Genomic DNA, 12,572 nt, shown 5'->3' on the forward strand with positions numbered 1-12,572 from the left:
ATGGGAGACCTCTGGGGAAATTCTGGTAGATCCAGGCCTTAACTGGTAATACTTGGAGGAGGAGGAGGAGAGCTGGCTTATTATATCCCACTTTTCTTTACTGAAAGGAATCTCAAAGTGGCTTGCAATCACTTTCCCTTCCTCCTCCCCTCACAAATAGCACCTTATGAACTAGGTGGGTCTGAGAGAGTTCAGAGAGAACTGTGACTGGCCCCAGGTCACCCAACAGGCTTCATGTGGGGGAACGGGAAATCGAACCTGATTCTCCAGGTTAGAGTCTGTCGCTCTAAAGGGCCTCACTTTACAGTCTCACGAAGGGTATTTTTCGTGGCTCTAACGTAACAGCACAACTGGGAACAGGCATTTGAAGGAGGAAACTGTTGCACATCCGAGAGGCTCCGTTCTGAGTCATGAACCGTTAGAAGCTACGCACCTGGAGTTTGCAGGAGGCCCTGAGAAGCGAGCTGCCCAGCAAAGATCACAAAAGCTGCAAAGCGGGCAAAGCGGAAAGGCGGGTGAGTCACGTCGAGGCTGCTTAGCAGCAACGCTCTGAAATCTGGTCAGGAAACGAAGGCAAAAGGACCTTGACTGGAATCCCTGAAATCCTGAGGCTGTGTTCACCTCAGAGAGCCATTTCTTTCTTTCTTTCTTTCTTTCTTTCTTTCTTTCTTTCTTTCTTTCTTTCTTTCTTTCTTTCTTTCTTTCTTTCTTTCTTTCTTTCTTTCTTTCTTTCTTTCTTTCTTTTTCTTTCTTTCTTTCTTTCTTTCTTTCTTTTTTTCTTTCTTTCCTTCTTTCTTTCTCTCTCTCTCTCTCTCTCTTTCTTTCTTTCTTTCTTTCTTTCTTTCCTTCCTTCCTTCTTTCTTTCTTTCTTTCTTTCTTTCTTTCTCTCTCTCTCTCTCTCTCTCTCTCTCTCTCTTTCTTTCTTTCTTTCTTTCTTTCTTTCTCTTTCTTTCTTTCTTTCTCTTTCTTTCTTTCTTTCTTTCTTTCTTTCTTTCTTTCTTTCTTTCTTTCTTTCTTTCTTTCTTTCTTTCTATTTCAAAACAACAGTCAAATGTGAATAGTATATTCTTTTCGATTCCCACACTAGCAAAGCTTAATTCAGATTTCATTTTGGAGATGGGGCTTCAGTTTTCTCTACCGCTCATACCATTTCCCTGACCTCAGATGATTCTAAAAGTGTTATTTGATCCACTAGGGCAGTGGTGGCGAACCTTTGGCACTCCAGATGTTATGGACAACAATTCCCATCAGCCCCTGCCAGCATGACCAATTGGCCATGCTGGCAGAGGTTGATGGGAATTGTAGTCCATAACATCTGGAGTGCCAAAGGTTCACCACCACGGCACTAGGGAAACTTGCATATATTACAGACTGGATGCATGAGGATTTTCCCAATGGCTCAAATAGCATCCCCTGGACCATTTTAAGTTTCAGGTTGGGAAAATGGCACCGGTGGAGATGGAAACCCCTTCCCCCCACATATTGCAGAGCCAAATTGATAATATTCAATTAATTAGTTAGTTAATTTTATTGCATTCTACACCCAACAGTTTTAGGGCAGTTTGGCAGTCTCCTGTGATAATTAGCCCCCTCAACCACAAAGCGCAGCAGATATGGCTAAGGCTAAGCTCACCTCTAATTTAGTTTCACAACGACCCTGTGAAGGAAGGAAGGCTGAACAACTGTGACTCACCCAGGGTCCACACACCCCCGCCCCCCTCACCCCAGTGAGCATCGTGGCAGAGTGGAAATTTGTAACTGCTTTTCCAAGATCCTCGTCAGGCACTTTAACCACGAGTCCACAGTGCATGCTAAAGGACACATAATATCGAGACTGAAAAAGGAATCTCTTTTCTTTTAGCGGTAGTGGTTGAGGACCACTTCCCACTGCAGAATGGGGGATGCCGCCAGACACGGTCATGGTCAATCCTTCCTTCCAGACAGAGGATAGAACTGGCTGTTCCTTTCTTGCTGGAAGCAGCAGTGGCGTAGGAGGTTAAGAGCTCATGTATCTAATCTGAAGGAACCAGGTTTGATTCCCCGCTCTGCCGCCTGAGCTGTGGAGGCTTATCTGGGGAATTCAGATTCGCCTGGGCACTCCCACACATGCCAGCTGGGTGACCTTGGGCTAGTCACAGCTTCTCGCAACTCTCTCAGCCCCACCTACCTCACAGGGTGTTTGTTGTGAGGGGGGAAAGGCAAGGAGATTGTCAGCCCCTTTGAGTCTCCTGCAGGAGAGAAAGGGGGGATATAAATCCAAACTCTTCTTCTTTTTCTTCCAAAAACAAAAAAAAATGGGAAGATTTGCTGTATTAGTATGGTTGTGCTAGATGGGCACATGTTTCCACAATCAATTATTATTCATCAAAGTAATTTTTATTCATATAACACAGTTTACTGCTTTTACACTTCTGTCAGAGTAAACATGAATTTAAATGTGAATCGAAGTATGTTGTGAGTTGTCTCTTTAGATTCTATTTCGTTCTGCTTATTTTCTGACCTGCCAGAAGCCAACTTTCGCCTTGTTTCACTCAAGGCTTATTCAAAGGGACTTGTAATCTCTGCTTATTTTCCTCTCATTTATATTTACATGTCAAGATCACAGTTGATCTTGTTTGCAGTCTGAGCTTATAATCCGCCATCTGATATTCAGTTTGGAATTTCCATCCATTGATAATGTATAATCTTATCTGGGAACCAGCTGTCCAGAGACACAGTAGCTTTCTTAATTCTACTATTCCTCCAATATTGCTCCTTTCTTCGAGCAAACACTTATTGGGATCCTCCCCCACCTTTAATGAAATATTTATTTCAGTCAGTTAAAAGAAGGAGAAGGAGAAGGAGAAGGAGAAGGAGAAGGAGAAGGAGAAGGAGAAGGAGAAGGAGAAGGAGAAGGAGGAGAAGAAGAAGAAGAAGAAGAAGAAGAAGAAGAAGAAGAAGAAGAAGAAGAAGAAGAAGAGGAGGAGGAGGAGGAGGAGGAGGAGGAGGAGGAGTGTGGATTTATATCCCCCTTTCTCTCCTGCAGGAGACTCAAAGGGGCTTACAATCTCCTTGCCCTTCCCCCCTCACAACAAACATCCTGTGAGGTAGGTGGGGCTGAGAGAGCTCCGAGAAGCTGTGACTAGCCCAAGGTCACCCAGCTGGAGTGTGTGGGAGTGTACAGGCTAATCTGAATTCCCCAGATAAGCCTCCACAGCGCAGGCGGCAGAGCAGAGAATCAAACCCGGTTCCTCCAGATTAGATACACGAGCTCTTAACCTCCTACGCCACTGCTGCTCCTTTTAAAGAAAGTATCAGAAGTTAAAGAAATTAAAGAAAGAAATTAAAGAAAGTACTTTTAAAGAAAGTATCAGAAGTTAAAAACATCATCCCATTCCTCCCCGCCATAAATAAACAAGAAATTCATGTGTAGCATAACAATACTGAAAATATTAAGAAACACTTGAAATAGGTGATGAAACAATAACCATTAAGTGGTGGTAATGATTACAATAAATCTAAATAAAGATATCTAAAATAATTTCCATCTACTAAAAATATAAGTTCATTTTTAATTGTCATCTACCCCCTTTTTTTCAACACCCATTGATACAATATAATATATATGAGAAATAAATCCAGTGGCGTAGAAGGTTAAGAGCTTGTGATTCCCAGCTCTGCCACCTGAGCTGTGGAGGCTTATCTGGGTAATTCAGATTAGCCTGTACACTCCCACACACGCCAGCTGGGTGACCTTGGGCTACTCACAGCTTCTCAGAGCTCTCTCAGCCACTCCTACCTCACAGGGTATTTGGTGTGAGGGGGGAAGGGCAAGGAGATTGTAAGCCCCTTTGGGTCTCCTACAAGGAGAGAAAGGGGGATATAAATCCAAACTCCTCCTCCTCCTCCTCCTCCTCCTCCTCCTCCTTCTTCTTCTTCTTCCTCTGCCCCTCATTTTCTAAGAATAATATGTCCTATTTTTTGAAACACCAGCCCAATACATTTTCCTGACTGGTCAATATTTTTTTAAAAAAATTATATTGACTATTTGACAATTTGCATTCTTTTGAATAGTCTCCAAAGTCTGTTGCCAAGACCCTGGAGAAAGGGGCAAGCTAGAAGCAGGTGCAGTTTAACTGTTAGGCCACCATCCCTAGAGGAGCTAGATCCTTTTGCCTGAATCCTTTTTTGGTACAACGTGGAAATCGCTTCTCAAAGGCCTGGGTTTACAGGGCGTCTTGGCTGACACAATTTTGTGACTCTAGCCCAGCCTCAGTCTGGTTTTTGCTTTCTCCTTTCCAACGTCCTCCACTGGGTAAACAAGGTTTCTGCGGTGAGAAGCTCAAGACATTTTTTCACTTCCTGTTAAGGGAACGTGACTTTTGAGGGCAGGTTCCCTTAACAGCCTCTCTTTTGAGCTCAGCAAGGTGCGACTTGGGGGTCCCCAAGGCTGGTTTGTTCCCCACCGCCTCCTCAGGAGTCACTTTCGCAGATGCTGGACAGTTCCAATGAGGTAAAGAAATCACAGTGTAGACTATTAATTTTGGAGTGATTGCCGGAGGGGTTTTGTGAAGCCAGGGTTGACTGACTGGGAAATATGAACAACAGTTAGACACCGGTGGGAAACAGGGTGAGGGGATCTGTCTTATGTTCTTGTCTTGCTACTGCTTTGCAACTGAGGTTGCAAGCTTTTTGGAGCTGAAAACCGTCTATCTTTGAAAATGCTTTTCATTCTCCGTCTCCAGATTATGTAGACAGACGGGAACTTTGCGTGATGCAGCAAGAGGAATACCTTTGTGGATTGACACATGGGAGATTTCTCCCACTCTGTGTTTAAGTTCTTGGCAGAGAACCCTATAGAGCAGTTCTGCAGGATATGACTTTTTCTACATTTGGTAAAGCTTTCTCTCTTTTTTTCACTGTTCAAGAAAGATTGGTCATGTGCTCAGTCAGATACAGTCAGTCTCAGGTGAATATTTCAGCTTGGCCAAAGATTTTTTTTTTTAAGTGCTTGTGGTACATTCAAGCAAATTTCTTTTGGGGCAATAGTTTTGCTTCTTCTGAAAGCAGAAAACAAAAATGAGCAGCAAGAATAAACATTCATAAAAGAACAACATTATATCTGTCTCTCCTGCAAATACTGGGAGTAGAACTGTCAACTACTTGACAGATGATTTGTGCATTAATCGACTAGCTTTTCAATGATTAGCTGGTTAATAACTACCCCCCCCCCCTTTCCAAGTTTCCACGGTCTTAAGGCTGGTACCTTTTAAAGATTTGCAATGCCGGAGGAAGTGGGAGATTATTTGACAATTTACTACTGCTCCTCGTGACAAGAGAAACAATTTTTTTCTTGCCATTCTCTGTGCCATGAATGACAACAAGGTGGGATAAAATGAACTCGCTGGATTATGATTGGTGTAAAAATTGTGTACTGGAAATGGCTTCCTCGGGTCTCCAATATCATCATGGAAGCTGATTTTGTTTTAAATAGTGGGATGGAACCGGGTGTGTGTGTGTGTGTGTGTGTGTGTGTGTGTGTGTGTGTGTGTGTGTGTGTGTGTGTGTGTGTGTGCTATAAGTTGCATCCGACTTTAATGAGTTTTCAAGGCAAGGGATGTTCAGAGGTAGTTTGCCATTGCCTGCCTCTCTGTCGGGACCCTGGCCTTCCTTGGTGGTCTTCCACCCAAGTAGTAACCAGGGCCAAAAATGTCTAGCTTCTAAGATTGGGTCAGCCTGGAGCATCCAGATCAGGGTGGGATGGAGGGTACAACCTTCCTACTATTATTTATTCACTAGGGTCTGCCTAGGACAGTGGTAGTGAACCTATGGCATGGGTGTCAGAGGTGGCACTCAGAGCCCTCTCTGTGGGCACACGTGCACAGAGTTCGTCATGTGATAATAGTGTAATTATTTCAGGGAGATTATTAGCATTAAACCTAAGACCTAGTTTTGGGGAAGCAGTGTAGGTAACCCTGTTAAGCGCTGTTAAACCCTACTGATTTTTATGGGAAGAACGAAAGCGTGAACCTTTTCCTGGGAATAAGCTCGGTTGCTGGCAATGAGGTTTGCTTCTGAGTAAACCCTCCTAGGGTCGTGATTCACCCGTTCGAAGTGTTGCACAGTTGCTTCAAAGCAAAGCCACCGATTACCACCAAGCTTACTCCCGAGTAACGCGCGCCTTGGAGCCAACTGTTTTTTCTATACTAAAACCTCCGTATTCAGGTTAAATTGTCGTGTTGGCACTTTGTGATAAATAAGCGGGTTTTGGGTTGCAGTTTGGGCACTCGGTCTCGAAAAGGTTCGCCATCACTGGCCTAGGACATTTTGACACCTCAAGCAGAAGGATCCAAAGGATCCCCCAAGTAAAATAATGATTAAAGTATGTAATTAAAATATTTAAATAACTGGCCACTGCGTACCTTTGAAGACACCCAGAAGCTGTTGCCTGAAATGCCCTGCAGTTTCAAAGATGAAACTGCGGACACCTTTGAATATTTCCCCTTATCCTGGTGCCAAGAAATATAACAGTTTACTGTATGCTGTATGTGTGTTTCTGCCCAACAGGCAGTTGACACCACTGGGGGCCATTTGAGGTTTGGATGTCAGTACAGGGGGAATGTTGCTACCGATCAAGAAAAAAATGCACTGGATATTTGTTCTTGGCTCTTCCGACTTCTTGTCCGGCGAAGCTTTTTGCCTGCAACACAGCTGCATCTCTGGGACTTTTTTGGCTACTGTGAATGAAAAGTGCACTGAAATGTAAACATGCCTCACGGTTTCTGAGAATCCTTTCAAGAGCTACACCCTCTTCCTCCAGCCCAGGCAGAAAGGGGTTTCAAATACCTGTACTTCCGATAGCAGTCAAGGTTCATTTGTGAAGACAGGGTTTGTTTGATATTTTATGAAAAGAGATCCAGATAACCCAGCACTCATAAAACAGTTTACTTTTTACGTTTAATGTACCGACAGGCAGTAACTCCTATGAGAAAAAACGTACTTCCTGTGTAATCCTGACACCTTGTAGCTACTGAACTGGCTATGAGAACAAAAGCATATTAAGCAACCTCTTTCTTCAGAAAACCCAGCTAGTCTTAGGCAACTGAATTGTTGAAGTTCAAATCAGACACAGTGTTATGAAATCTACCTGCCCTGAAATTACAACTGCAGGGACTATAACTCAGAGGAAGGGCAGGGGTTCACATATCTGCTTTCCTAACCTCACACACCCTCCACCAGAACTGCTATTTGGCACATGGGTGGGAAAGCATTCCCCAGGCCATTTTTATATGTATTCCACTAGGTCAGATTTAAGTTCTGTGCGCCATTTGATGGACATCAGGACAGTGGCTCAAATGGAGGCTCTTCAAAATCCCATTTCCATGCCGTGGCCCTGTTCCAGATTGTCCCCAATACTACTATTCTCTCTCCATCCTCGCCATGACGGCTATTCCAAGAAACAAACCTGTACAGATCTTCCACTATCATATTATGTTTGAGCAACATGAGCAGCAAACCACGAAATGCTGTCCCCAAAGTTCACTGGGATTTGGAGGAGCAGGGGAAAGAGAGATGTGGACAAGAGAGGAAGCAGAGGTGGGATCCAGCAGGTTCTCACAGGTTCCCGAGAGTCGGTTACTAATTATTTGTGTGTGCCGAGAGGGGGTTACTAATTGGTGATTTTGCCATGTGACTTTTGCCTTAGTTACGCCCCTCCTCCGCTCCTCAGCAGTAGCGCACAGAACTTGAAGCGTCTAGCAGGAGGTGCACCAGCGTGCGTGGCAGCCTGCGCCTGTGTGCATTCGTTTCCCGCCCAAGGACTGGCGCAGCGGCTGCGTCCTTGCCACAGCCTCGCCCAGCAATGCCCCGACCCAGAATGCCCAGCCACGCCCCCGTTGTGCCCAACCCAGCCCCATTGGCGCTACGCCACTGTTTGAATCCCACCACCATGGGAACCTGTTACTACCACCACTGAGAGGAAGAGTGAGAGGATGGGAGAATTGTTCCTTTTCTGGGACGAGTTGCTAGCTCCTTGCTATCTCTACCCTGCTGCCATCACCTCTGCCAGACAATGCTGGTACATTGGAGAGGGGAAGGGAAGAAGTGGAAGAAAGGAGTGGAATTTATTTTCTTGCTCTGGCATACCTGAGATTAGAATTTGGTGGCTGTAACATTCATTCCACTTTGAAGGCAAGCGTCATGAGCCGCTGGAACTCAGACTAGAACCCAAGGAATATAGAATTTGGCGGTATCTCTAAAAAAGGGAAGGAGCACTTGTGGTGCCAAGAGGTAAGCTGCAGTACTGCAGTCCAAACTCTGCTCACACCCTGAGTTCGATCCCAACAGAAGTCGGTCTCAAGTAGCCGACTCAAGGCTGACTCAGCCTTCCATCCTTCCAAAATTAGCGAAACGAGTACCCAGCTTACTGTAGACCGGTAGTTCTCAACCTTCCTAATACCACGACCCTTTAATACAGTTCCTCATGTTGTGGTGACCCCCAACCATTTTACAGATGGAGAACACGGATGCAGAGAGTCTTAGGCGATCCCTGTGAAAGGGTCGTTCGACCCCCAAAGGGGACGTGACCCACAGGCCACTGCTGTAGACAAAGTGTCGATGATTGGGGAAGGCGATGCAAATCACCCCTTAACATAACCTGTCTAGTGATGTGACGTCATACCATGATGTGACATCACACCAAAGGTGGGATCCAGCAAGTTCTCACAGGTTCCCGAGAGTAGGTTACTAATTATTTGTGTGTGCCGAGAAAGGGTTACTAATGGGTGATTTTGCCACGTGATTTTTGCCTCAGTTACGCCCCTCCTCTCAGCAGTAGCGCGCAGAACTTGAAGCAGTCTAGCAGGAGGTGCACCGGCGTGTGTGGGAGCCTGCGCCTGCGTGCATTTGTTTCCCACCCAAGGACCGGGCATGCAGCGGACTGCGTCCTCGCCATGCGGCCCCGCCCAGGGAATGTCTCCTCGCCACTGGAATGCCCGGCCATCAGCTACACATGCCCTCGGGCTGAGCTCCACATTGGCGCTACGCCACAGTTTGAATCCCACCATCATGGGAACCTGTTACTAAATTTTTTTGGATCCCACCACTGCATCACAGCATGGGTCAGTAAGAAATGAGCAGACAGTAAGGAGGCAGCAGCATATGCTACAGAGCTGTCAAGGCGTTCCGCAAAACTCCCCCCACCACTGGGCTCAAGTCTCCAACACTTTACTTCCCTGTACTGGTTGCTTGTGTCACAGCCAATTTAAGGTGCAGCAGTGGCGTAGGAGGTTAAGAGCTCGTGTATCTAATCCGGAGGAACCGGGTTTGATTCCCCGCTCTGCCGCCTGAGCCGTGGAGGCTTATCTGGGGAATTCAGATTAGCCTGTGCGCTCCCACACACGCCAGCTGGGTGACCTTGGGCCAGGGGCGTAACAAGGCAAACTGTAGCCCTGGGCAAAACCTGAGTTGGATGCCCACCACCCCCCCACCCCATGGGCGGCCACTCCACCATGACCAAATTTTTATTGCACCGTTTTTTTTGAGACGCTGACATTTTGGTGCCGCTAGCCTAAAAACTGCGCCCCCTGTAGGCCAAAAATGGAAAACCACTAAAAATACCCTAAAAAAACAGAACCCTGCAGACTTTGATGCCTCCCCATTACAGGGAAAGCCCTGGGCAGCTGCCCACCTTGCCCAATGGGCATTACGCCCCTGCCTTGGGCTAGTCACAGCTTCTCGGAGCTCTCTCAGCCCCACCTACCTCACAGGGTGTTTGTTGTGAGGGGGGAAGGGCAAGGAGATCGTAAGCCCCTCTGAGTCTCCTGCAGGAGAGAAAGGGGGGATATAAATCCAAACTCTTCTTCTTCTCTCAAGAGATTTTTGAGGCAAGAGATCTTAAGAGGTGGTTTGCTATTGCCTCCATCTATGTAGCGGCCCTGACCTTCCTGGGCGGTCTCCCTTCCAAATATTCACCAGGGTCAACCCTGCTTAGCTTTTCAGAACTGATGAGACTAGGCTAGCTGGGGCCTGTTCCTTGGGGAGTTTTTATCCAATTGCTACCAATTCAGGAAGAATGCCCAGGAAGAAAAGAAGTAGAACAACAAACTGAATGCGCTTGACCCGAAATTCGCAATAAAACATACTTCCTCTTGATTCTTGAACCAGACAGTAATTGTATTTCACGAGTTTATTAAATCCTCTTAATTCTTTGAAAGATGGAGAAAAGCCCAGAGTCCTTTAATAAAAATGCAATAAGTGTAACTTTATCCAGAGACAACTGCCCGTAAGAGGGAAGCTAGGGATCCAATTGTTACCGCATTTCAGACAGACTTAACTGAAATGAATCATCTCGAGGCTGTTCACTTGCTTCGTGGGGGCTGACAGCAAACTATGGGGGGAGGGGGGAAACTGCAGGGGAAGTTGCTGAATAACCACAGGATAAAATGAGCTGAGGTTGAAGTGGGTTAAAAATGGAAACGATGATATCTGTGACTTTGTATGCAACATAAACAAGAGTTGCTGCAGTTGGAGCCACTGGGGTTAGCGATTGCTGATCTCTGCAAGTTATCATAGATACCCAGGCAGGATAAAAGTCTCTCTGAACCCCCTCCTCATCCAAATCAAACATCATTGCATGATTTCCTGGCTCCATGGGGCCCTAGTGGGATCAGGGATGGCGGAATTTTGTCCTCTCCTCTCTCAGCGGCCCTCTCAATCTGAATCCTGGCCCTGTGTCCCACCTCTTTCTGCCTGGGGAAATGCAGTCGTAGACTTCCCAGAGTCTCATCTAGTCAGAGCCCCAAGAAAAAGAAGAGTTTTGGATTTATATCCCCCCTTTCTCTCCTGCAGGAGACTCAAAGGGGCTGACAATCTCCTTGCCCTTCCCCCCTCACAACAAACACCCTGCGAGGTGGGTGGGGCTGAGAGAGCTCAGAAGAGCTGTGACTAGCCCAAGGTCACGCAGCTGGCGTGTGTGGGAGTGTACAGGCTAATCTGAATTCCCCAGAGAAGCCTCCACAGCTCAGGCGGCAGAGCTGGGAATCAAACCCGGTTCCTCCAGATTAGATACACGAGCTCTTAACCTCCTACGCCACCTAAGCAAATAAGAGCTGAAATAGAAACCTCTTCTTGAGTCGGGTTGCCAAACTCCAGGCGGCGGCTGCAGATTTCCTGCTATTACAACTGATCTCCAGACTTCAGAGATCATTTCAGCCAGAGAAAACAACTGTTTCGGGGGGGGGGGACGGGGGGGTTATACCCACTGAGGTCCTTCTCCAAATGCCCCCTTCCCTAAGCTTCACACCCTAATATTCAGGAATTTCCCAGTCAGGAGCTCATAACCCTGCTCCTGACACAGACGCTGCGTGGACTTTGGTCTTCCTTTCTCTTCATGAGGAAAGTTGGAGGGGCACCCGGCTCTTCTCCTGTAATTGGCAGGCAGACATTTTTGGTCTCCATAACCCATCTGTTCCTGGGGGAGGAGGAGGAAGGAGGAGGAAGAGTCCAGCTTTCTGTTTCATCGAAAGACGTTACAGTGAGTTGGGAAATTCTTGGAGATTTTAGGGTGGAGCCTGAGGCCGACAGGGTTTGGCAAGGAGGGGGACCTACTGTCTTAGGTCTCTAGGTGCCCTCTGCTAAACAGCAGGGGATAGAGGGACTTACGGGGACCAAAGAGAAACCCAGGCCAGTGATGCTGGCAACGTCACTTCCAGGGTGCATCTGAAGTGACATCATCATGTCATTGGTGACATGGGGATGCTCTGGGATTTGGGCAAAAACTGTATAGTAGAAGCCATTTTTGCCCTAAGAGTTTTCTCCCAACTACTAGCATATCCCTGCATCACTGGCAACATGATGACGTCACTTCTGGTGCCTGCTGGAACTGACATCATCCCGACAAAGTAGGCCTAGGCAGTGGTGGGATCCAAAAATGTTAGTAACAGGTTCCCATGGTGGTGGGATTCAAACTGTGGTGTAGCGCCAATGGGGATGGGCGGGGCATGATGGGGGTGTGGCTGGGCATTCCAGGGGTGGGGCATTCCTGGGCGGGGCTGTGGCAAGGACGCAGCCACTGCGCCGGTCCTTGGGCGGGAAACGAATGCACGCAGGCGCAGGCTGCCACGCACGCCGGTGCACCTCCTGCTAGACTGCTTCAAGTTCTGAGCGCTACTGCTGAGAGGAGGGGCGTAACTAAGGCAAAAGTCACGTGGCAAAATCACCCATTAGTAACCCCCTCTCGGCACACCCAAATAATTAGTAACCTACTCTCAGGAACCTGTGAGAACCTGCTGGATCCCACCTCTGGGCCTAGGCCTTCTTTTACTGTCCTTAAGTCCCCACCAGCCACCTAATCAGCCTTGGGGAGAAGGGCCACAGACGAGGGGATCCCCCAAACCTGATGGGGGTCTGGTAACCCCACTTAGAATCCACTCTCTAAAAAGCAGCCATTTGTCTCTGGAGGAACTAATCTCTGGTCGGTTCCGCACAGCAAATGTATAACGGGTTGCCGTCATTAAAAAGAGACCTATTTTCCTTTTTTTCCTTTCACATGCATGCTGTGCGGGCACCGATTGGAGCCCATGGAAACAAACCGG

At 47.1% G+C, this 12,572-nt stretch overlaps 1 protein-coding gene across 1 annotated transcript in view; it reads left to right on the forward strand.

The window, feature by feature from the left end:
• Positions 1-4,413: 4,413 nt before the first annotated feature.
• Positions 4,414-12,572, forward strand: part of LOC125442860 (putative P2Y purinoceptor 10) — an 11,639-nt gene continuing 3,480 nt past the window's right edge. The window contains exon 1 of the mRNA XM_048514615.1: positions 4,414-4,492. Within this exon, the coding sequence (XP_048370572.1) occupies positions 4,488-4,492 (5 nt within the window). The 5' untranslated portion in view covers positions 4,414-4,487. The remainder of the gene's footprint in view (positions 4,493-12,572) is intronic.

This window comes from Sphaerodactylus townsendi, linkage group LG13 (genome assembly GCF_021028975.2).
Source record: "Sphaerodactylus townsendi isolate TG3544 linkage group LG13, MPM_Stown_v2.3, whole genome shotgun sequence".
NCBI classification, from domain to species: domain Eukaryota; kingdom Metazoa; phylum Chordata; class Lepidosauria; order Squamata; family Sphaerodactylidae; genus Sphaerodactylus; species Sphaerodactylus townsendi.